We start from the raw sequence: 25,494 nt of genomic DNA on the forward strand, positions 1-25,494 counted from the left end.
AAAAATAAAATGAAATACAAAAAAGGAGAACCTATGACGATGAGAACAGTGGAGATAGGCGCTCCGGCGGAGGCGGTCTCCTCCACCTCCGGCGGCGGATTAGCGACTATGTCCTCTGGGGGAGCCATACTTTTCGAAACGAATTTGTTCTCTGAGTTCTCTCTCGCTCTTCAGAGAGATCAAAGCTGATTGTCTACGAATCTACGATTGTTTCTTTCCTCCACGTGGAGCCTAGTTAATCGTTGATTTTACTCGCGTGGGCCCGGCGGCGCCAATAAGAACCTTAATCCCTAAATATAGAGAGTCAGCAAGACACTCCGCGTTAACGTACCATTTGAGTTAGATCCGGACCGTCCGATTAGAATCCAGTCCACACTTGTAATGCACGGGACCTTGAATATTCGCGCGAATTCCAATCAGACGGTTTGTATGTAAACTCAAACGGTATGTTAATGTAGTGGATAAGAATTCCGCTCAAGTGCCTGTCATGCTAGAAGAAAAATATATCCTTTCTCCCTGGATCGTCCAGTACTATTATTTTTCTCCCTGGATCGATGACAACGCAGCCAACTCTATTAAATAAATATAGTTATTGATCAATATTAAACAGAGTTCATATTATTAGTACTTGATTTTTGTAATTTTAGATTGACGAAACCTTTCTAGGGTCATCTCGACTGGTACTAACTGATTTTTTACCTGGGCAGCTGGGCTAATGCGCAGATGGACCTGCCGGATTTGCTTTTGTAGGCATACATACCTGATAGATCTTGAGTCGTATGGGCCGGCCGCTACTGAGCAATAATGCTCAACTGGCCCTTTTCCTGTTTTGGTTGCAGTATTTCGGGTTGGTACTTAAGACGGGTACGGGGTACCAGTCAAAATATACATTACTTTTCTTCTTTTTAATATATAATAAAAGACATACTGCTTTCTTTCAAAAAAAAAAAACATTTATAAATCGTCACACAGCTTCATCCCAATTTATAAATCGGATCTAACATTTGCATTATGCTAATCCACCAATACAATTTAAGTTTGTTGAGCTTTAGCAAACACTATAGCACAAGTACTAACGATTAACAATTTTTCAACATTTTTTTGAACATGTTACCGGCCAACTCATACGAATGACATGAAATAAGCTGCATCCGTCAAGCAACAGAATCAATGTACGTACACATGCTCTCAATTCTCACATAGACGAGTGCTTGCTAGGATCAGGATCAGTAGCCGTTGAACGCCTAGCACGGCTGCTTCTGTGCCGACGGTGATGACTGAACTTGAGGTGTCCACTCTCCTTGAACCTCCTTTTCTCTGCCTCTACAATCTCACACTCTGGCAGCTTCTCGGGATACCTCAACGTGTCATAGCACACAGAGTAAGTCATAAACTTCTCACGGAATGCACGCATTGCCTTCCTTTTATCCGGGGTTATGACAGTCAAGCCAGTGTTCATCAGATCTGAATTTGCTGCCGTGCAATTTTCGGTGGAGGTGGGGAGCATCTGGATGGGGTCCACGCGACAGCCAACAAGGGAAAGATCATGAAATTCAGAAGTGAAGGGGCTGTATTTGTAGTTGACCTTGTACTTTCCGCCTGAGGTTGCCCAGTTGGATGCATCCCAGATGGTAGCATAGAGCGACATTGGCTTTGATGGGTAGTCGCCTCCCATGGCCTCAGTGCGGCGTACCTCCCGGATTGGCATTTCATCAATGTAGAAGCTGTTTATAGAAACATGAAAATTCAACCGAGTTTGGCTTAATTTCATCAGATTGCCAATATCTTGATAGTAAACCAAGGATTTGGGTAATGAGATACTTGGCTCGATTAAATGTCAATTTGGGATTTTGAATTTGCATTTTGTACATAGTAATTAATGCACAAAAATATGGAAGATAAGCGAGAAAAACGTAACTAAAAAAGATTCATACATGATGGTCTCATTCGTCCAAAGAATAGAGTAGCGGTGGAATTCCTTGGTGGGGTCAAATGGCATGAGATAGCGCTCCTCACGGCCTCGGCTGGTGCTGCCATTGCCGTAGATGTTTGTTTGCACCCTCCATTCCTTTCCTTTAATGTTTCCCAAGAACTCAAAGTCCAGTTCGTCATGAGTTTTCTCAAACATGTCCCCGTTGGAAGTCTGATTTTATCAAATTACAACACTAATCAGTTCCCTGTTAGACACTCGCAAGAACTAATAAAAAGTAAAGCTGCAGGTTCTAGATTACTTATTCATTTATTTATTTTAAGAGAAAAGGTCTCATTTAAGTTTAATCCATCCATAAAACGTAACGAAAGCATATTGAGGTTTTCCTTTAACAACAGAAAACACATTGTTAATATTAATAATAACTGATCCAGAAGTACTAAAAGAAAGACTAAACACAGTAAAACCTGTCGACCAGCTTACTGGTACAGCTGGGACTTTTGCCACAATGAGACAAATTTTCTTAATTAAACAGTCTTTGGGCCTAACTGGTTTCCTGTGACATTAATTCTGTTTTCAGTACAAGATTAGGTAGAATTAAAAAAGAAGACAATCCGTTACTAAAAGCTCTAATATTAGCAACCTCTTAATTTAGTAGTAATCATCCGCACCGGATAAAACTACCTCTTGACAACCGTGTGGATAATATAAAAACTGTTCCGGTGTTTATGCTGCAATCCATGGTTGTTTTTGGATAATTTCTAATTATACACATCAAATATGAATTATGTTATTTTTATGCCTCGCTATACAAATCATCTGTCTATAATTTTCAAAGTTCTTTAGATGCCATAGAGTTCTAATTTTTGTCATCTGTATCATAGCAAAAGAGTACAATTGACAATTTTAGGACATCATCTAAAATACAAAAAGTACAATTGACAATTTTAAGTATTCCGATTCTTTGCATATATATAGCAGTCGATATAAATGAAGTAAAATAGAGTAATGTGCCCGCAAGAAGAGAAAAAAAAAAAAAAAAACAGAGGAGAACATTCAGACTTACGTAGAACGCAACAACCACACCGGCGGTGTAGTCTGATGGCAGTTTGATTAATGCACTGAACAAGCCATGCTGGTACATGTCCGATGAAATGAAGCCCGAACCTAAAAGATTTTTCCTTAGAAATGTGAAACTAATTTTATAATAATCATATGGTACAAGCCGCATTATTAGATGTATTCAATCTCTTTTCTTAAAAATTGGTATACTCTTAGTAAATTCAGTGTAAATTTTGTTTTTCTGGTACAACTTGAGGTGTGTCAAACAAATCTGCATTAAAACAACTCACAGAAAAGAGAATAAATAATTATAGATCATCTCGCTCGTTCCTGCAAAAATAGGTATACAATGACAATAACATACCTTGTATTGTTTTTTACTTTTTAGGATGATATTTTTGGATTCAGGCTAACTGACTAAAATCATACCGCTTGAACGGTCTAGCAGGAGGCGAACATGGCGGTCGTCGTCCGAGCGGTGTATATTATGATGTCCGAAAAGCGGCGAATACGCCTCATTGAATGCAAGAGTTCTTGTATTGATTGCCATGGCAGAGGAAACAAGCCCAGATAGCATGATAGAGATCAAAATTTTAATTTTGCAATCCATGTTGAAAGATTCTTCTTTTCTCAATTCTGTTGTTTCCAAACCTTTTCTTTTTCTTCCTTCAATTTCACAAATTGCAATCCTCCTTCCTTATTCCAGGAGGAGATGGAAAGAGGATAAACTCGCGTTCTCTTTGTATTCTAATTCTATCGCTTTTGTAACGGCATTGGAGGTGGGATCTGTTGTAATCGAATGGTACAGTAAGCGTGTAGTGGGTGGTGTAATTAGACCTGAACCAGACCTGTTACACGGATTACTCCAGTCTAATATTTGAGAAAAGCCCAAAAAGAAAGACTCGTAATTTTCATTAGCTGGATTGATCTGTTAATTTTGTTAGAATGCAATGGGTTTGACAACCTCTCTCGGTTTGTATTAGTTATTGAACATGCCGTTTATAACTTGGGGTACATCGTATTAACCGAAAAAAGCAAGGGGAAAAAGGATAAAGATGTTTCTTTGGATTGAAATTAAATTAATTAATAATCTCATGCCAGCTATGCATTACAAAAATTTGGATTAGAATTACATTGGCTATAAAAAATTTACAATCTCAAAATGTCAACAAAAGAAAATGCATCCAAATAGATTATTTTAATTTTGGAAAAGACATTTAAGAATCATAGCCACCATCTTAGGCCAAGTTCGGTAAACATGGCCCGTTTTGAAAAGGCAACAAGTGGTGGATTCAAATTCAAATAAGTAAACAGGAGATCATTTCAGCAGTAATATATATCTAATATATGTGCCATTAAGGAGGCCTAACAAGCCGACAAGTAAGATAAACTCCTAAAAATGGGCCGGCTAGTAAAGCCCAGTTAAAATAGGAGCGCCTGGTATTTGGGCCCCACCTACTTTTGTAAACATATCTGAAACAAAAGGCTGTGCTTGTTGTGTGTTTGTTTGTGGGCCTGAATTTAAAATCCATCTTTTACATTTTTTACAAAGATGAAAATTTCACTTTGGGAAAAAGTGGAAATGTGACTGACACTGATTTTGTTGAACGAAATGCATGGGGAAGGAGCAAAGGGCCACAACTGAACTCATAAGGAGAGCATTAAATTCTCTGCGGCATGTTCCGCGTGTCTAATCGTGTAGCGAAGAAGGTAACATTTAAAACTTCTGAAAGCAATCCGTCCGTGTGTATAAATTATAATTAGTTAGAGGGTTAAAGGAAACAGAGAATCGGAAGGCGTGCGAGATAAATAAAATGTTGGTAGTTCAGCTCATCAGCTGGGGTGGAGCGGTGACAACGAGGGGATGAAAGATGCGTCAATTCAGTGTCTGACAACACAGCACAAACGGCCATGGCGTTGGGATAGTTGGATAGTTGCATAGTTGGATGGATAGACAGCAGTAGTAGGATTCAAACACCAGTGCTACACAATGTACATCCCCTACCTTTAGCCTATTTTGTCTTCCTCGTCTCGTACCCGGCGAAATAATAGGGGGGCATTTCCTCTAAATTACTGTAATAATCATTTTCTTGCATCAACCCACCACACCATTCTTCCAATAGAACAGAGCTCATGCTGCTTATTAATTAGTATAATTATTTTAACAAGTTTAAATATAATCCATTTAATATGTAACTGAGACGGGATACAAGACCTTGCTTACAATTATATTCAAATCCAACTCCTTCAATATCTATCCGAATTTAAATAAACTTCAAATAACCCACCAAAAAAAAGAGAAAAAGGTAATGTCCCTGGGCTACAGTCCCTCCAAAATCCCCGTGTATAAAAGCCTTCCTTTTTTAGCTTAGTTCTGACGCGTTTTTAACTGCCACAACTGCCATAATTTCAACTGCTATAATTTCAAGTACACTATGTATGTTTACATAATAATATGTGTATGTTTACAGGATAATATGTGTATGTTTACAGGATATTATGTGTATGTTAACAGAAATAAAATGTAATGTTTACAGAATTATATGTGTATGTTTATAGGATAACATATGTATGTTTACAGGATATTATGTGTATGTTCACAGAAGGTGGTCCCCAACAGCTGTCACGCGTTTTTATGTTTACATGATTTGTTGAATTAGTTTACAGGATTTAGTATTGATGTTTACAGGATTTAGTATTGATGTTTACATAATTAGTTGAAAATTTTCGGGAATTTTTGAGGAACTGGAGTTGGGAGACTGTTAGCTGCTTCCCAAAAAAAATTACATTAATGATCAAATCAGTCATTTTTTTTCTATTTTTTTTCTCTATTTTGCTACTAAATATTTTTATTACCAAGTATATATGAACAAACAATGCTGGTAGCCACTACCAACCGTTTAAAAAAAAAAAAAAAAAGAGTATATATGAACAAAGCTTCTTAATTAAATTTGATGGACTAAGAGTATCCAGAAAATTTGGTTCTAGTAGAACAATAAATTGGGGCCTGCCATTAATTCAGCTATATCATCATGGGGTAATGATTCTTTTATAATTTGAAATGGGGCCCACCAAGCTGCAAATTTGAGAGATGGAGAGAGAGAGACAGACAGAGACAGAGACGGACAGAGATATATAGAGAGAAGGGAAGAGAGAGAACAGGAGTTTTGTTTCTTTGTGAGTAGCTAGCTGCTGCTCTCTTTAAAGCTGTATCAGTGGCTGTACCATGAGGTCTGAAAAAAGATAGTGCTTCTTTAATGACCAGATAGATAAAAGGTTAAATGCAATAAAGAGCGGGGAGTAAGGGTGAATATTAAAAGTTTACATCTTATTTATATTTATATATTGCAAATAAAGCTTGTTACTTTGCTCTTTTTCTATTAAATTGTTTTGCTCCCCAGCAATTTCTCCCTAACTTTACACCAAATTAAAAAGTGTAATTAATCTGTCAAAAATAAAAAAAATTGACTGTCTAATTAAATGACTAGCAAAAAGCAAGTGTATAAAGAGAAAGCATAAAAAAAATTCATGCCATGCCAAAAAAGAGAGGAGCAAAATTATTATTAGGTTTAAAATAGTTATTTAATCAAATAATTTTCTTGTAGGAGGCCACAAGTTAGGTAACCATCACCATCTAGGATTAATCCTAGGGTCATGCCCGAGCAGTTAATGCGGACATATTGTAAATTCGTTGACGATATATATGTCTATGTTGGTTCAAATTCATCTTGGCTCAATAAAATTACTTTATATAGTGGACTTTGAATCTTTTATTCACTATTTACAGGGGCAGTATTTTTAAATGCGCATGTACTGCATATGCGGCTACATATGCATATGCAATTGGAAGCCGCATCTATAATTCCTTGTAATCCATTTTATTTGGTTTTGAATGTGCGGCTTCATATGCAATCTACATGTTTGGATATGCGGATGCGGTTGCTCTCAAATCCAATAAAGTCCCACGGAAATATTGCGTTAGAGTAGACTTGAACCCATGACCTATGGGGGGTGTGGTAAAAAACACAAACCATTAGATTAAAACACTATTGTACTATAAATTAGTTTTATTTATATATATTCTTTTAACAATTCATAGTAAAATCACATATTACTTTCACATTGAAATATGCATATGCAGATATGCGGTATGCAGTGGCTTTCCTCATGCATGAACAAAATCGCATTTAAAAACACTGCCTGATGAAGGACATAATATCGCTATTTTTGAGTTAGCGCTAACATGGTTCCCTATATTATGTTTAGACACGTTTTCTAATGTAATTTCAATCTTGAATTAGCGGTTATTATGTTATTCCAACAAAATGTTGAGTTATTGTTGGATTAGTGGCCATGTTTTAACTTGAATAAGCTACTAACTCAACTATTATGCTCCTTTTATTTAAAAAATACATCTCATTGATATACATAACAAACTTCTATTGCTAAAAAAATATAAAATATAAAAGTTACAATCAGTGTTGTGAAAACTGTCCGTTTAGGCTGATTAATCGGCCAATTAGTCGTTGGCGGTAGCCAAACCGTTATATATTTTTCCGACTAATCAGACGATTATTCCTGAATATGACCAATTATTCCTGATTAATCGCTTGGCAGTACCATGTCCGTCCGATGACCGCATACCGTTATTTACAACACTGGTTCCAATAACATTCCACAAAATGTATGATTCTCTTTAACTTTTTTTTATTATGTTTGATTAAATTGTCTTTTAAATTGACAATTCAACCCCATTAATAATTACATTTGTGATTGAAATAACATTAATTTACTTATAATATCTCCAAAAAAAAAAATACTCAACAATATTGCTCACAGCTATGAAAGGAGAAGAAAAGGCAAGATCTCTTTGATGAATGTGTGGCTTCTGATCACAGAAGTGCATGTGTGGCTTCTGATCAACAAGACTTTACGAACGTGAAGTATATATATATATTTCACATTTAATAAAACATATATGGCCTTCATTTCAATCGGAGCACGTTAGTTTTTATTTATGTAAATACATATATAGATGGTGATGTTGAAATAGAACAAGGAAATTAAATTAATTAATATGTTAAGTGACCCATAATGATTTTTGTCCGTTTAATTAACTTCATTTGAATTAATTTTGTGGAAAATAAAAAGAACGAAGATTAAATTATTTGTGGAGCAAATTCAAGGACGTGTATGAAAACACAGAAAATGCGCTTTGTACGTGCAGTTTTGAGAGATAAAACAAAGTAAGTCAAATATAGGAAGAAAAAGCATAGAGCTGCACTGCTGCAGCTAGCAGAATCAATTCAAAAGGTAGCAATAATTGCATTAAAAGGTAGAAGGCCATGCAAATATGCAATGCAGGTGCAAATATGAAATAATAGCCTTCTCTCTCTCTCTCTCTCTCTCTCTCTCTCTCTCTCTCTCTCTCTCTCTCTCTCTCTCCTGACACGTGACTACGTGTGTGATGGATGTATGGGTTGATTTATGGGCGTATAAATATAACCCAAACTCTGACTAAACAAGGACCACCGACACTTTTGTCAAGTAAATGTCCCAATAACAAAATTTTATATGATAATAAATAATGTTTAATCTAAATAAATGAGTAAATATTAGAAAGTCATGTTTACGTGTTTCGTGCATGTATATATTGTAGATTTTTATGCATATCTATACATGTCTTAGACAAGTTATATGATCGATCAGCTGGGTTCATGTAATAATTATAGAACCTTGATTTGTTGATTACTGACCTTACAAAAAAAAATATAAAAATGGTCAAATAATCATGCACAAAATATATTTCGTATAATCTAAAACAAGTTAAATCACTAATTCTGTGATTCAATGAAAAACACTGCGAACATGCTTCTCCTGAGCTAAAGAAATTCTCTCATTTTAGTGTCTAACTAACGACAGTACAAATGGAGTCACAGTCATGAGCCCTTTCACCACAAATTGAAAAATGATTTTGGAACTAAGAATCTCCATAGAATTAATTAAATGTGAGAAATGGAGATATGTTACGATTAGGATGAGGTGCAAGAGCTATATATCCAAAATTAGTTTTCGAATGTATATATGCTTGATGTCAAAGATTCTCGGTATTTAATAACCACAAAAGAAGTGAAATATAATAGCCTTTGCTTTCCAGCCATAGCAATTGACAAGTCAACAACCCGGACCTTAAAATTATTGCCAAATTGGAGTTGAATTAATTGCTGCCAAATAGCAAGTTAAATCACTTTCTGCCATATATATTTAAATAGAAGCATTATCGATCGTTTAATACAGCTCAATAACTAGCTAGCTAGGTTATGTTATGGAAATGACGATAAATAACTGTGCTAGTTTTCTTTACAAAAGATCTCTGTTTTTGAGATTTCAAAATTTCACAAATTCATCCCTTTCTTTTAGTTCTCAAGAAGCTTTGGAGCAAAGCACAACACGTGCAAGAGACAATGAACTTTCACCTTTTGTGCTTTATATCAGTAAAGCAAACAAAAGAAAAAGAAAGAAATTATCCCCTCTTCTCGTTTAATCAACTCTTTGAACAGGAAGAAGTAATACTTTAAAGCGCTTTCAAAAAAGAATATCTCCATGTCTACGACATCAATCTTTCTTTCTACAAAATATCCATAAATTCATCATAATCTTCATCATATCAGCTTGCATTGCATATGCCCTAATGGTGATGCTTTCTATATATCATCACACCATTAAATGGTTATTCTCAGTCTCCGTCCGGTTTCTAACTAACTAATTATGGATAGATTAAATATATCAATTATATCAAGGCGACCTTCCTAAAGTGAATTCAAGATTAGGTTTGATTGCAGGACTCGATAATTCGGACAGGCATGACGAATTCATATCTGATTTTTCCATGCTTTTGGATGCCATTTCCTGCATAGCCATGCATTCACACCAAGAGAAAATAACAACTTAAAATGAATGAAAAGGTCCTTCAAATAATGCAAGTCATTGAAGAAAAAAAGAGCATGCAGTTACCTTGTATGTTTCTGTGTTTGAAATAAGGGGCTCATTTGCCGAATCATTACACCAGTGTGCCTTACTGTAAAATTAGAGAAGATAAACAATAGCAAATTCAATCAGCAAACGACTAACCTTTTATTTCTGCATTAATATATAATCTTATTCTATTTCATTGATACATCACATTTCAGACAAAAATAAGCATAAAAAGATCCATCTTTTTAACTTTTTTTTACTTTGGGTATATACAAATTTGAAAAGCATTAGTGCATTGTTTTATACTTTTGTTCAGGACATCAGGTCATGATATATGATGACAAGACTAAAATGATTTGCTATATATTGCTTTTAACCTTTTACATCCATTACAAAAGGAAAGGAATTTGATTGAAGTGTGAGGGAGAAGCTAGGAGAGCCTTTTTCATGTAAAACGCAAAAGAGGTTCCCTCTGCCAGAGCTTGCTTCTTTTGTCAAAATCCTTTTTAATGTTTGCAACTTTGCATTAAAATACTCAAAAGTATCATTGAACCATCATATATTTTCATTGTTTCAACCCGCACAAGACAACTGGAACAAAGCCAAGGTCTCTTCTCCTTTTTGTGAGTAATAACATGGAGATTGATGGCAGAGAGAGAGAGAGAGAGAGAGAAATGGACCATGAATGAATGTGACAAGGCAGTGGACCTAGGAAATGGCGCACAGCTTTTGAGATAGACTCTAACCTAACGTCTGTGCAGACTCTCTCTCTCTCTTTGTTTTCTTTGATCAACTCTGTGCATACTATATCATCGGCTTCTTGGAAATATAAATATATGTATTGGTCAAAGATATCTCACTTTTTATCTTTTCTATATGTTGGTCATGAGAATAGAAGGGCTTGATGTTGCTTCTCTTTTAATATAGTTAATCTTCGGTGATTAGAATCCTAGGTAAATGCAAACAAAAGTAACGCAACGGAACCATCCATCCAACTAGTACAAGTTAATTAAGTATGCATTTCAATTTTCTTCTCTTCTCAAGTTTAGAATTTAGAAATCAATAAATTTAACAAACAATGAAAAATGAAACGAGAATTTTTTTGTTGAAAATTAATTAGTGGTTTCAAATACCTACTAACAATTCCATTGACACGAAACAAGAAATTAATAACAAAGAACTGCTTGTATCAAGTAGAATAAATATTCAGGGCAAAAGAGGTACATAATTCAAATTTTAAATATGATAGATATATATGTACCTTGAGGAATTGCTCCATAGAGCGCCATTGCTAGTAACACTCGGGCTGTTAATCGCCGTTCTCTGATCAGAATGAAAGAGTGAATCGACCAAACTGTCATCAGAAATCTCTCCAGATGACCCATTTTCAAATCCATCGCCTTGCCACAGAAACACATAAATTTTAGGAAATTAACTAACCATGACATAATTAAAAACATATGGTTTCCTTTTCTTGGAGTAGGACATGTAATTTACCTGAAGATAATGTCGGCTTATCAGTATTCTTCACAGTGCGATACATCTACAACAATTAAAAAATGCAAACAAATATTACTGTTAAGATATATATATTCCATTAGTATTTGTTAATACAAATAATATGCATGGAATAAGGTACTAGCTAGTTACTGTCATCAAACAAGTTCTAGACTTCTAGCTAGTTGTAGTTCGCTTCAAATCTCATCAAGTAATTAAATTGCATTACTATCTACTCATGATAGAATAACCATTATTTGTTCACAACGTTTTCTTTTCACCAATATGCAAATCCATTAAACGTTAATTTTCAATTGTTTTTTTCTTAGGATAAGTATGTGACATAATTGCACTTGGTACTTGTACAGAAATTGAATATTAGGCATGCACCACAGAGTATCCTTTCAACTTTTTTTTTTCAGAAGGAAGCTTTTCTGCTTCTCTGGTCAAAAAAGCTGTTGCAAGCATACTTCTTTTGATTGTACAAAGCATACTTCTTTTGTTATTTGTGCAGTTGTGCTAATACACGCTATGAATGAGTAATATAGAGGACAGAGAGAAAAAAAACAAAGTTACATCAAGGAAACTAGAGAAGTTCTCTTCTACAAGCATGGATTGATTGTTTTGCTCCAGAAATGACTAAACCAACTATCAACAGAAAAAAGAAACTAGCTAGCATCTAAAGAGAAACAAACAATAATGAGATGCCCACTGGAGGCCCCATTTCTTTTATTCTCTTTTAAATATATTTTGGAATTTGTTTACTGAATTACCTGCAAGTGAGATTTCACATGGGCCAATGTGAGATCCTTCACATCCATTAGCTCAAGAACAGATTTTGGTGTGGCTCCTGGGTTGAAATCAAATCAAGACAAATAGAAACAGATATATATCATTCACCTCAAAAAAAGAAAAAGAAACAGATATCATTTTCACAAGATCCTAAAACAATAAAGCATTACTGCTCACACTTAAAGTTTAACGAATGCTTATCAACCTAATTAAAGCTCATTTGATTAATATATAAGACTACTGACTAATTAAACTGTACTGGTTCTATTTCTAATTATAAGTATTCATAGAAAACTGCAAAGATGATCTCCTTGGATCTCTTATAACAAAAGTGACAACGGACCAAGGGAAAGTTTTAAAAGAAAAAAATAAACAAGAGAACACCTTCAGAGAAAATAGAACTGTAACATATTGTAAGTGACGACTGCACACTCATGCATAGTTCATTAAATAATTTATTTAGGAAAAAAAAATAAAAAAATAGGACACAACATATATAGCTTACTACACAATCCATAATTATTAAAATAGAGCCTAAATCAAAACAACTGCGGATAGTATCTCATAAAGCAAATCCATGTCCCTAGCTAGATGCCTTGAATAAGTAATAATCTAATACTCTTCGTTAGAAATATTGTAACGTCGAGTACTTTCAAGTTTCAATTGATGGAAATAAAAAAACTATCAAGGTGTGTGGTGGTTTATATATGATATCTGCTAGATCACAATCTAATTTTAACAAAAAGTAACATTTCAAATTGAGAATAATGGAAGAAACTTGGGTCCCGTTTATTCAATTCAAAAGAAAAAAACAAACTTTTTTGTTTCAAAAGAGGAGAAGAAAATTAGGAAATCACAAGTAAAACATCAATATCAATATAAGAAGCCATCAATTAAACAAATAGAAGTAGGTAGCGTAACAAAGGAGGAAGAGAAAGAAAGCTACAAACATACTCTCATGGCCTCCCAAGAGCTCAACCGCATGCACAAATCGTGCATGAAGGGTAGTCGTCCACCTCATCCTTGGCGCCCGTACACTGCGCTTTGGTGGAAATCTGGCCATGAACCTCGATTTTGTTGCCGGCCCGGGGCCTGCACCAAACGGCACGAAGCAATTGGTCGGGTTTGGTGTACTGTCGCAAAGTTGTGGATGTGCAGGAGCAAAAGGAAAGGGGTAGTAATTAGGCGTGTGTTGATAAATTGGAATTCCCTTAATAGGCCTGAGCATGGGGATGTCTTGATGGTGCAGTAGAGATGCATTGTGGTGGTGGTGGAAATGGAGGTGGAGGTTATTATTTGTTGCACTGGAGTACTGCGAGGGGTTGGAGAGGGAGAGATCAAAGGCGTTTATTTGTTTGGTTTTGTTCATGGAGGAGGAAGAGGAGGGTGAATTAGCGGTGCTGTTGTCTAGGGTTTTTCTCCAAAACCTGAGATTTATGTTTTCTTCTTGATCTATGCTCGGAGGGCTGATTTGGAGTGTTAAATCCGGTTGAGGAGGAAAGAGCTCCATTGTGTAATTAATTTATTAATTAGGTCTCTCTCTCGATCTCTCTCTATCTCTCTCGATCTCTCTATGAGTTGAATTTTGTCTTCTCTAATGGTAGCTAGCTAAGCTAAGCTAGGTACGTAGTGTTGAAGTGAGGAGGTGTGATTATGAGGAGCGAGAGAAGAGAACGCAGATGTGGTGGTGAGAGAGAGAGACTGAGAGGCAAGAGAAGGGAGAGGTGGGTAGGATGTGCAAGTGTTGTGGAGACTGGGGAATAAATGGATATTGAGTCTTGAGTGACTGAAAGAGATGCCTGATTTCATTCATGTATAGTTGTAGTAATGCGAGTTGTTTGTATTTGTACCAGTAATAACTAGACTCTAGCTAAGAATGGAGGGACAAGACATGAATGGATGGATGTGGTTAATTAAAATAACTGCTCTCTGTTTATGTAGACTGTAGAGGTATAATAAGGAATCAGATCACCTGTCTTCAGAGTCACTGCGGAGTAAAATCAGTTACTGTTAAAGAAATTAAGTACTGTTACTGTTTTTAAATAAGGGCCCACCAGCAGTGACTCTAGGAGCTGAAATTTCCTGTCCCGGAGGCAGACAATTCGGTCTCGTATAATAAATGTATAATCTCTCAAAGAAAAAAAAAATGTATAATCTCTCCGAATAGGGAGGGGAGCGAGGCTTGTTTTTTATTTATTTTATGGGATTTTTGCAGAACTACCCGGTAAAGAGAACCTTATTAATTACTTTCTTAGCTGTTGGATATTTACAGGACTACCCAGTAATTTATTAAAAATTCACATCAAATGTTCAAATATTTAATGTGCGAAAAACTTTGTTGAATGTCAAAAGGACTGAACTAATTTTTCTATTCTAGACTCGTTAAATTGTTATGTATGTTTTGATGTAAATTTTTTTATCGATTATAATAATTAAGTGGATGAATTTCACATTGAAACAATCACAAAAATACATCGCAGAATAAAATTTTAAAAACTTAATTTAAAAGTAGAAAAAAGATTTTACGTAGCAGATTTTTCCAAGTAGAAAAGGGCCGTACTTTAGAAGTATATATATATAGGCGCCCTTTTTTGTTATATTATTATTGGCTTTCAATTTACGCAAGATTTTTCCCCTTTTTTTTTTTTTGTAAAACTCTAAATCAAAAAAAAAAAAAAAAATTTACTATTAGATCCTTGAGAATATAGTGTTTCGAATCAATATCGAAACGATAATTTTTAGAGTCATTCTCATCCACGTGCAAGGTTAGATTTTGGTTCTTTTTTTTTAATAATGTAGGGTTTATTAATTAATTTAGGTTATCATGTAGTTCGATGTAATAAGTCAAGTTAAAGTTGGATACATTTTTAGATTGGCATGTAATTTTCTTTGATTATTAGAAATTGTTTGTCTTTTGTAGAATAGATCAGTAATAATAATGTTGAAATTTATGATGTATGGTAAATATTTTGAATACAGAATATTAAAATGATAGAAGTTTTTAGGATTTTTTTTTTCATAATATGCTTTTTTAAATTGTTTATTTATAATTTGTAGTGTTTAGTGTCTCGCAATATGCATAAATATACATTATCTTTGTTTTTTTTTGCTAGTTTGCATTAGAAAAAATTTAACGTGCTCAGGAAGCAACGAAAATTTAAAATTGGAATTAATTAATTTTTATTTGTCTATTTTGTCATATCTTGCACAAGTATATAAGTTACAGGGGTCACTTGAATTCTTTGTTTTAATAATTTTGGCAATTTTTACAAAATAGAGTCTTAATATCCACATAATAAGCATTATATATTATCCACATATGATATATGATGTCTATAAAAAAAAATAATGAGATACGGTGTATGTTTCACCTTACATGAAAGTGATTTGAAAATTCAACGGTCCAAAATAACAATCTTTGATGTGTCATTAAATAACATTAAAATTGCATGAAATTTGATGGTTAGTCTCTCTATATTATCAATAACATATATACCTTAAAGTTCAAATTTAAATTATTAAATTTTCAAATTTCAAAATTGTCAAAAAAAAACTTTGTCAAGTGATCCCTCAATTACTTTTACTATATATTTTTTTTTCAAATTGTAAATAATTATTACTTGCATGTTTCTTTTGTCAAAAATATATTTTTTTTCCCCAAATTTTTTTTTTTGTCAAAGATAACAAATCTACAATAAATCATTACATGTTTCTTACCCTGTTAATACTGTGCACGACCACCACCTTTTGTGTAATTTCTTACCCCTATTAATCGCTAGTTCTAGAGCACAATTTTAGTGACTTTCCAACCACCCTTGTTGCTTTAACTACTTGCTTCTATTCATTTTTATTTTTGTGTAAATGTAACGGAAGGTAAAGATAAAGTCTTTCTCTTGCTTGCTCGCTCTCTCTCTCTCTCTCATCTCAACAACATAAGGTGATCTGTTAATATTTAATTAGAAGTAGAAGTAGAGTGTTCTGAGCTTAATTTTAAAATATATTGAATGGATGAATTTAAATTGTTAAAATCTTTATTTTATGAGTGATATATTTAATTGCAAAATTTATAAATCAATTATATATGTTTAAAGTCAGTGGTAAAAAAAAGTAAGTTTATACTTAAATAATTTATAAATTTTGCATGTAAAGACATTGATTGTGAAGAATATCAATTTTAATAGTTTTGATTCATCGTTTTGAAATTAATTCGATAGATTTTGGTGTTGAATTTAACAAATCCTTTGTGAGCTTAAGAACATCCTAGTCTACTTGTCTTAATGATATTTAGGAATTAATCTCTAATTTTGTATTTTTGTGATAACTATATGGGATGGAGGGATATGTTCATGAATCATGCCTGTTGAGTAATTAATCATAAATTCCAGTTACCTGAAATCATTGTTAGCGTTTTAACAGTATAAGATATCTGCGCAACTAATGCATATCAAACATAAATTTTGATCAATCGGATTTAAATAATTTGCACTATACAATTGAGATTAAGTTTTGATCAAACATAAATTGTCTTATTTAAAGTGCAAGGTTCTCATTTCACATATATGTTACAAATTTGTTATTAATTAAAGATCCGATTCAGTCTGTTACAACTTTTTTTATCTGAAATTTTCAAACAGAAGAAATATATTATTATCATCAGAGCGGGATATATGTGGGAGAATTTTTATCTATAAAAAATATTAAAAAAAAAATAGAGAGAAACTGAAAACAAAATGTCGGTTTTTTATGGATAGAAAGATTGTTAGAAATTGTACCAATACAAATTATATATATATATTATTATATTTTGTTCAAAAGAAACAGAGATATGGACGATAGTCTGTTCCTATGCATAAAAAATTCAACAATATATTTTTTTTCTCTCTTGGTTTTCAAATTTTCTTTACATAAAAAAAATTATAAGGGGCAAGTAATATATATATGAGGACGGTTCAAATGCACCCAAATGCACCCTATCTTTCAAAATTTTTTTCTCCATTTTCAAAGTCCGAATAGTCAATCCGAACCGTTAGATGCGATCTATATAATAAGATGTGCTTGGAGACAAAATTTTACATGTTTTGGAATTTTTTTACTATATATTAAGCCACTTTGAAAATCGCTGATTTTACATTTTCTGGACCATTGGATCAGCGATTTTTCAAAGTGGCTTAATAAATAGTAAACAAAATTCCAAAAAATGTAAAATTTGGTCTCCAAGTACATCTTAATATATAGATCGCATCTAACGGTTCAGATTGACTATTCGGACTTTGAAAACGGAGAAAAATAATAGGGTGCATTTGGGTGCACAAAAATTTGGGTGCATTTGAACCCTCCTCTATATATATATATAGAGAGAGAGAGAGATGGGCTATGGTGCATTGCAATGCATGGAGGGGTTGGTACATTGGACCATAAATCTAAAATTCAAAACCCAAATGGCCGATCCAAACCGTTCATCTTGTTCTCCATATTAATATGTGCTTGGAGACCAAATTTTACATTTTTCTGAATTTTTTTACTATTTAAGTATTTTACAAAATTGTTGATCCAACGGTGGCTGCTGATTTTACTGTTTTGTTAAGCCACCGTTGGATCAACAATTTTGTAAAATACTTAATAAATAGTAAAAAAAATCAGAAAAATGTAAAATTTGGTCTCCAAGCACATATTAATATGAAGAACAAGAACGGTTTGGATCGGTCATTTGGATTTTAAATTTTAGATTTATGGTCCAATGCACAAACCCCTCCATGCATTGCAATGCACCATAGCCCATCTTTATATATATATATATATATTTAGTATGGCTAAATTGCTACTGGTAGCACTTCAACCTAAGTGCTTACGGGATCATATCTTCGTATTTGATGTTCAAACAGCAAATCCAAACCATTAGATGTTCAATCTATATTAAAATGTGCTTGGAGACCAAATTTTATATTTTTTTGGGATTTTTTTACTATTTATTAAGATGGTTTGAAATTGTTATTTTTTAATGGTGCAGAATTTTAATTAAAACAGCGATTTTCAAAACATCTTAATAAATAGTAAAAAAATTTCAAAAAATATAAAATTTGGTCTTCAAGCACATTTTAATATAGATTGAACATTTAATGGTTTAGATTTGTTGTTTGAACATCATATACTAAGATATGACCCCGTAAGCACTTAAGTCGAATTGCTACCAGTAGCAATTTAGTCATACTCTCTCTCTATATATAAATAGAGAGAGAGAGAGATGGGCTGTCGTACATTGCAATGCATGAGCATTTTTGTACATTGGACCATAAATCACCGATTCAAGGTCCAATGTACATTGGACCTTGAATCGGTGATTTATGGTCCAATGCACAAAAATGCCTATGCATTGCAATGTACCATAGCCCATCTCTCTCTCTCTCTCTCTCTCTCTATATATATATATATATATATATATATATCCACTTACACTTTGTTTTGTGGCACCGGATTACACTCTATATTTTTAAAGTCTAAGCAATTGAACCAGACCATTCTTCATGATGGATATATTAAAATGTGCTTGCAGATCAAATTTTACATTTTTTGAATTTTTTTTTAATATTTATTAAGATGGGTACAAAAATTAAATAGTCTCAAAAATAATGATTTTGGAAAATACTTAATTAATAGTAAAAAAATCAAAAAAATGTAAAATTTAATATGCAAGTAGAGTGAAAAAAATGTGTCGTAAAATATATAATGAAATAACATAATAAATAAAATATCATAATAATAATGATGATAAATAAATAATGTAAAATAATAATAAGCTTATTCGCTATTAATTGAACTCATTTTGCTATGATATATGAATTATTTAATCTGTGTTTTGTAACTTTTTTTTTAGTTGGATCAAAATCCTTTTTTTTTTTTTTTATTTAATGGTTACGAAGTGAGCTTTAAAATTTAAGCAATCAATAATAAGGTCCTAATTATTTACATTAATGAAGCTGCTAACAGTATATGAAGTGATTGAGCAATTAGCATATTTTATTGAAGCAGCATCAAATCCTGTATAGACAAAATTCATATGTTAATTAAAAATATTTTAATAAATGCATCATATATTATAATGATATTTTTAAAGATACAAATGCAAACAATTTTAGCAAATAAACTTTAAAAATACTTTAAATCTTTTTGTACAGATTGGTACATAATTTTTTTTTTAAAAGAAAACCATGAAAACATTGCTATAACTGTAATTTTTAAAAATGAAAAATAATTGTAAAGTAAGTGTAAAAGAGTGGAACGGAGGGAAAGAGAGGAAAAAAGTGGAGTTTCCAATGGTATTTTGTTAATAATTTTGGAAAGATGTATTTTATTTGTTGATTTGAAAAGGAAAAAGGTATTTTATAAAATTTCTCATTTTCTCCGTTTCATTTCTCTTTTTTCCTCTATAATTTTGACAAATGAAAATAGAAACAATTATATATTTTCAAATTTTGTTTAGGACTACTGTATTTTTGTGAATAGATGAATAACAGATCTTGTACTGATGGAAACAATAATATATTTCTAATCTGGGAAAAAAATGAAGAATATCTAGAACTTCCGTGTACATAAATGATCTGTAGAGAAAATAATTCATTGTTAAAATAATTCTCATCAAAAATATATATGTAGCGAAAATCCTTATTTGAATTATTTAATCATATATTTCTCAATTTTGTTTTTCTTTACATATCATTTCTCCTCTAAATCGTTTAATGATATATCTTGCTTGTGGAGAAAATTAGAAATTAAATCGCAATGGTACTTTAAGAATTTTTTTCATATTATATTTGATCTATTTTTTTTTCATTTTTTTTGTTTCTTTTATTGTTATATATTATTTGGATTTACTCTTTTTTTTCATTTGTGTCTTTTATTTTCATTTAAATATATTTATACTTAATTTTATGTGAATGTCAAACAAAAATATCTCTTTATATTTTATTCAAACTTATAATATATTCCCGTTGCAACGCACGGGCACGATACTAGTATATATATATAGAAGTTGGCTACTCTACTTACATAAACATATGAGGGTAATATGCTTATAAGTCATTTTTTCGTTTTCAAAATTCAAAAAGTCGATCTGAACCATTAGATGTTTAATCTATGTTGAAATGTGCTTGGAGACCAAATTTTACATTTTTCTGAATTTGTTTACTATTTCTTTAGATTTATTGACAATCGTTGTTTTTTTATGGTCCAGATTTGCTGAAAACAGCGATTTTCAATAAATCTAAAGAAATAGTAAAAAAAAATCCAAAAAATGTAAAATTTGGTCCCCAAACACATATTAATATGGAGAACAAGATGAACGGTTCGGATCGACCGTCAGGATTTTGAAATGTCGAAATCCAAGGCATTGCATGGAGGGGCTCTATGCTATGCATAGCATGCTAGCATATTCCTATATATATATATATATATATAGGCTGTGGCTAATTTGCTGCCGGCAGCATTTTTGTCGGCGGTGCTGCCTTTCATTTTTTTGTTTTGTGATGTCCAAACAACAAATCCAAACCATTAGATGTTTAATCTATATTATAATCTACTTGAAGACCAAATTTTACATTTTTTGGAATTTTTTTACTATATATTAAGCTGGTTTGAAAACCGCTGATTTCAATGCTGCAGAAATTTACTGAAATCAGCAGTTTTCAAACCAGCTTAATATATAGTAAAAAAATTCCAAAAAATGTAAAATTTGGTCTCCAAGTAGATTATAATATAGATTAAACATCTAACGATTTGGATTTGATGTTTGGACATCACACGGCTAAATATAGCCCCGGCAGCACCTCTGCTAAAATGCTGCTAGCAACAATTTAGACAAACCCTATATATATATATAGCATGGCTAATTTGCTGCCGGCAACACTTCGACGAAGTGCTTACAGGGCTATATCTTAGTATTTGATGTTCAAACGACAAATGCAAACCGTTAGATGTTCAATCTATATTAAAAACTGCTTGGAGACCAAATTTTATATTTTTTGGAATTTTTTTACTATTTATTAAGCTGGTTTGAAAACCGCTGTTTTTATTAAATGGTTCCAGCATTGAAAACAGCAGTTTTCAAACCAGCTTAATAAATAGTAAAAAAATTTCAAAAAATGTAAAATTTGGTCTCTAAGCAGATTTTTAATATATATTGAACATCTAACGATTTGAATTTGTTGTTTGAACATCAAATACTAATTTATGGTCTCGTAAGCACTTCGGTGGAAGTGCTGCCGGCAGCAAATTAGCCATGCTATATATATATATATAGAGAGAGAGAGAGTTAGGCTAGGTGCTATGGATAGCATAGTGGCCTCTATGCTACGGCTCAATATTCGAGTTTTCAAAATCCAAACGGTCGATCCGAACCGTTCATCTTATTCTCCATATTAATATCTGCTTGGAGACCAAATTTTATAATTTTCTGAATTTTTTTACTATTTATTAAGCCACTTTGAAAATCGCTAATCCAACGGTTTTACTGTTTTCAGCATCCACCGTTGGATCAACAATTTTGTAAAATACTTAATAAATAGTAAAAAAATTCAGAAAAATGTAAAATTTGGTCTCCAAGCAGATATTAATATGGAGAATAAGATGAACGGTTCGGATCGACCGTTTGGATTTTAGAAACTCAAATATTAAGCCGTAGCATAGAGGCCGCTATGCTATCCATAGCACCCAGCCTAACTCTATATATATATATAAATACTGGCTCGTACCTTTACACCGCAGTGGACATGTCGTTGGTTACTGCACCTAGACTCAATATTGGGTGCGATTTAAGTCCATAGACCGGGTCCAGGTTGTATGATTTGACACCTCTCAGAGACTAAGACCACATGTCATGTGCATACAATTATCTTCAAAAGTGGACAGGACTACATTTTCATGAACCAGGTGGGCATGGAAGACGCCGGTCCATTGTGTACGGTCAACAATTTACCTAATTTAGTGGGATGCTTGGGTCAAACTACCAATACCATATCACAGAAATACAATCTAAAATTAATAAATCAGCAAGGCATCTTGATTGTTTTGATGACATGACAAAACGGGTGTAGGCTTTTGGCATTTGGCACTTTCAGATAACAATCCCCCTTTTTTGTTTGAGTCACTTTCTCTCTTTTTTTTTATTCCTTCTCTTTTCAAAGCAAATACGGTTGGAATAGAAAGTCTGAAAAGCCTCCCTCTCCCATTTATAATACCAAACAATATACCACTTTGTTTGGGTGCCTTTCAATGTCCATTTCAAACTTATGTTTGATAGTGAGACATGATTGTTACAGATCCTTTTTTTTTTTTTTTTGAATTACAAGAAATTTCACAACAATATATTCACCTGAGTTTCTACGGTAGAATTCTACCCTTTTATTATTAGTTAATTTAGTTCATAATCTATTTGTACAAGGAGGGTTCAAATGACACATTGTGTCTCATATGTTTTATCTTTATTTTAAAGTTCAAACAGTCGATTCAAACTAAACAACCTAATATCTCTGTTAAAATGTGATTGAAGATCAAATTTTTATAGTTTTTAAAAAATTTTTTAACTATTTGTTTGAATAGATACAAAATCCCTGTTTCAGAACCATCCAAAAACAGTTTCTTGTACTTGTACCCTTTTATTAATAGTTAATTGCCAATAGGCTAATAAATCTATTTATATGAGACATGGTTAATTGATTGATAGACACTGTACTGTACATCCAAAGCTGATGAAGACTGAAGAGCATGGGAAATGAGAACCAATAATAAAGGGCTCCACTTGGATTAAATACTTTGTACCCCTGCCAACTGCATTCATTCACTAGGCCCAAACAGAAGCAGTACTCTCCTTGTATAATTGCTTGTTACAACTATATTATAAAGAGTAGTGGCTCCAGCTCCACTAGTGGCGGGGGCTAACATTCTCAATCAAGTCAAAATATATAATTTAGATGAGGATGGTTTCAATATTATGATTTTTAAGTCATAAAATATTATCTTTATATTTTAATATTTGGAACTTAAATATCAAAATCTAAGCATTTATCTTGTTCAATTTTATGAGAAATATATCTACCAAATTTGAAATTTTATTTTATACTAGACTATGAAATCAAAATGATCGAAGAGATAGTGTATTTGGTAGGAACCTGCTAGCATGCTACGCGTAGCATAGCTTCCGTGCAACGGCTCAATATTCGACTTTTTAAAATCCTAACTGTTGATTTGAACCGTTCATCTTGTTCTCCATATTAATATGTATTTGGAGACCAAATTTTACATTTTTTGAAAAAATTTTACTATTTTTTTAGATTTATTGAAAATTGCTGTTTTTTATTGTCCAAATTTGCTGAAAACAGTGATTTTCAATAAATCTAAAAAAATAGTAAAAAAATTCCAAAAAATGTAAAATTTGGTCTCTAAACACATATTAATATGGAAAAATAAGATGAACGGTTCGGATCGACCGTTAGAATTTTGAAAAGTTAAATATTGAGCCGTTGCACGGAGGCCCTCTATGCTACGCGTAACATGCTAGCATATTCCGTATTTGGTATGTTTGAATGTGTTTGAGTTAGTCATTAGGAATTATTTTTTTTTTGTTTTTTTGAATTAGCATGCTATTTTACTAGTCCAATTAAAAGTTGAGTTAGTGACTATTTTCAATTGTGAATTAGCTCACTATTATACACTGATAGCCGCTATCAGTTTTTCAAAAAAAAAGAATTAGCTCACTATTCTTGCACTTTGCAATATTATTCTGAAATTCAAAAAAAGGAGATATTAATTGTTATATTGTATTACTCAAACTCAAAACAGTATTGTTTTTACTAGTATTTGAGACAAACATAGTTTAATAGAATTTCAAATTTGCATCCTATGATTAATTAATTAATTTAATTTACAAGCTAAGAAGCAATACAAGTTATACAAAATATATCCCAAAAATATTATCAGATAGGATAACTGTCCTTTATAAATTTATCTCCTAAATATATCTAATAAAGTTTTTCATCTATGCATACATGGTTCTTGCAGTATACATATTTTTATTTATTTATTTAAACATGGTTGTTTACAGCTAGCTATCGTATATTTCCTCCAGTCGAAAGGTAGCTTTAAATTGCTATATCTTGAACATTCAAACCATCATTTCAATTTTTTATGACGAGCACTCGGTTATAAATGCACATTCAGTTATTATAATAGTATACATATTTACTTCATGCATTCATTGTTCCAACCGCTCTTAAAAATTATGTAATTAATAGAAAATAATTTACAATAGAATTTTTTTTTTCTTCTTCTTCTCCCAAATAGTAAATCAGTTCTTGACAACATTTTTCGTGTGAAGTAGCACTGCTCGAGTGTCACATCTCATCACACTTCTTGACTCCGGAGCGTGCTTATAATATCATCATCGTACTTTTTCTTGATTGTTCCAACCTACATCACCAATAGAAAGAAAAACAAAATAACAAAACGGAGTCAGCTATAAAGCTAAGTAACCTGTTATTAATTTAACGACGCACTTATCTATAATTGACTTAATTCAACAACCATTCAAATAAGCCAAATTAATTCACACATATATGCATCAAATTATGCATGAATATTTAACCAGCGATAGTATGTCAGTCTAGATTATCCATAAAAAAAGTCACATCATATTTACACATGTGTAATCCCTGCCACACAGACGATTCTCACATTCTCATAACACAATTCCTTAAGAGCCTGTTAGGTGGAAGATCAAATTTTACTGTTCACATGGGGGAAAAAATGTGAATAGTAAAAACTAGTTCAAAAATTTTGCAACTCATTCTTATTCTCATTCCCTTAGGCCCCGCCGAACAGACCCTAAACCACCAATCAAATGAAAAATTCATCCAACATTGAAAGGTTGCTAACTCACTGGAAAATCCAACTAATAGTGAGATGCTACAATCACATATCAAATTCCAACTTCAGACCTACTATCACATTAAATATGTCATCATAATCTAATATGCAATATCAATATTTAAATCAACTATACAAAATGAAAATACATATTATAAAAAAGTCTAGTTACCTGATAGTGAGATATTTGAAATTTTAAATCGGATTGACAAATCGGAATTGCTGCAACGTAGTCAGAGTTTGATTGGGCGCACAATCGAATAATCATCGATCTCACAAATTTTATTTACAAAATATTCCTTTTATTTTCTTTCTTTTGGATATGG

General features: G+C 32.6%; 3 protein-coding genes across 3 annotated transcripts in view; all 3 read right to left on the minus strand.

Moving 5' to 3' along the window:
* Window positions 1-25,494, minus strand: part of LOC144566983 (5'-methylthioadenosine/S-adenosylhomocysteine nucleosidase-like) — an 87,654-nt gene that overhangs the window by 3,148 nt on the left and 59,012 nt on the right. Inside the window, exon 2 of the mRNA XM_078316992.1 lies at window positions 32-138. Within this exon, the coding sequence (XP_078173118.1) occupies window positions 32-128 (97 nt within the window). The 5' untranslated portion in view covers window positions 129-138. The remainder of the gene's footprint in view (window positions 1-31; window positions 139-25,494) is intronic.
* LOC144567431 (putative xyloglucan endotransglucosylase/hydrolase protein 30) lies at window positions 978-3,709 on the minus strand. The gene is made up of 4 exons (XM_078317567.1): window positions 3,422-3,709; window positions 2,997-3,097; window positions 1,935-2,143; window positions 978-1,724 (listed from the first exon to the last, which is right to left on the minus strand). The coding sequence occupies exons 1-4, from the start codon at window positions 3,600-3,602 to the stop codon at window positions 1,196-1,198; spliced, it is 1,020 nt and encodes a 339-aa protein (XP_078173693.1). The 5' UTR covers window positions 3,603-3,709; the 3' UTR covers window positions 978-1,195.
* KAN2 (Homeodomain-like superfamily protein) lies at window positions 9,552-14,040 on the minus strand. The gene is made up of 6 exons (XM_078317568.1): window positions 13,211-14,040; window positions 12,238-12,314; window positions 11,465-11,510; window positions 11,229-11,367; window positions 10,007-10,070; window positions 9,552-9,901 (listed from the first exon to the last, which is right to left on the minus strand). Exons 1-6 carry the CDS (start codon window positions 13,764-13,766, stop codon window positions 9,788-9,790), a joined length of 996 nt encoding a protein of 331 aa, XP_078173694.1. The 5' UTR covers window positions 13,767-14,040; the 3' UTR covers window positions 9,552-9,787.

Source organism: Carex rostrata, chromosome 16 (assembly GCF_964058835.1).
Source record: "Carex rostrata chromosome 16, lpCarRost1.2, whole genome shotgun sequence".
Taxonomy (NCBI): Eukaryota; Viridiplantae; Streptophyta; class Magnoliopsida; order Poales; family Cyperaceae; genus Carex; species Carex rostrata.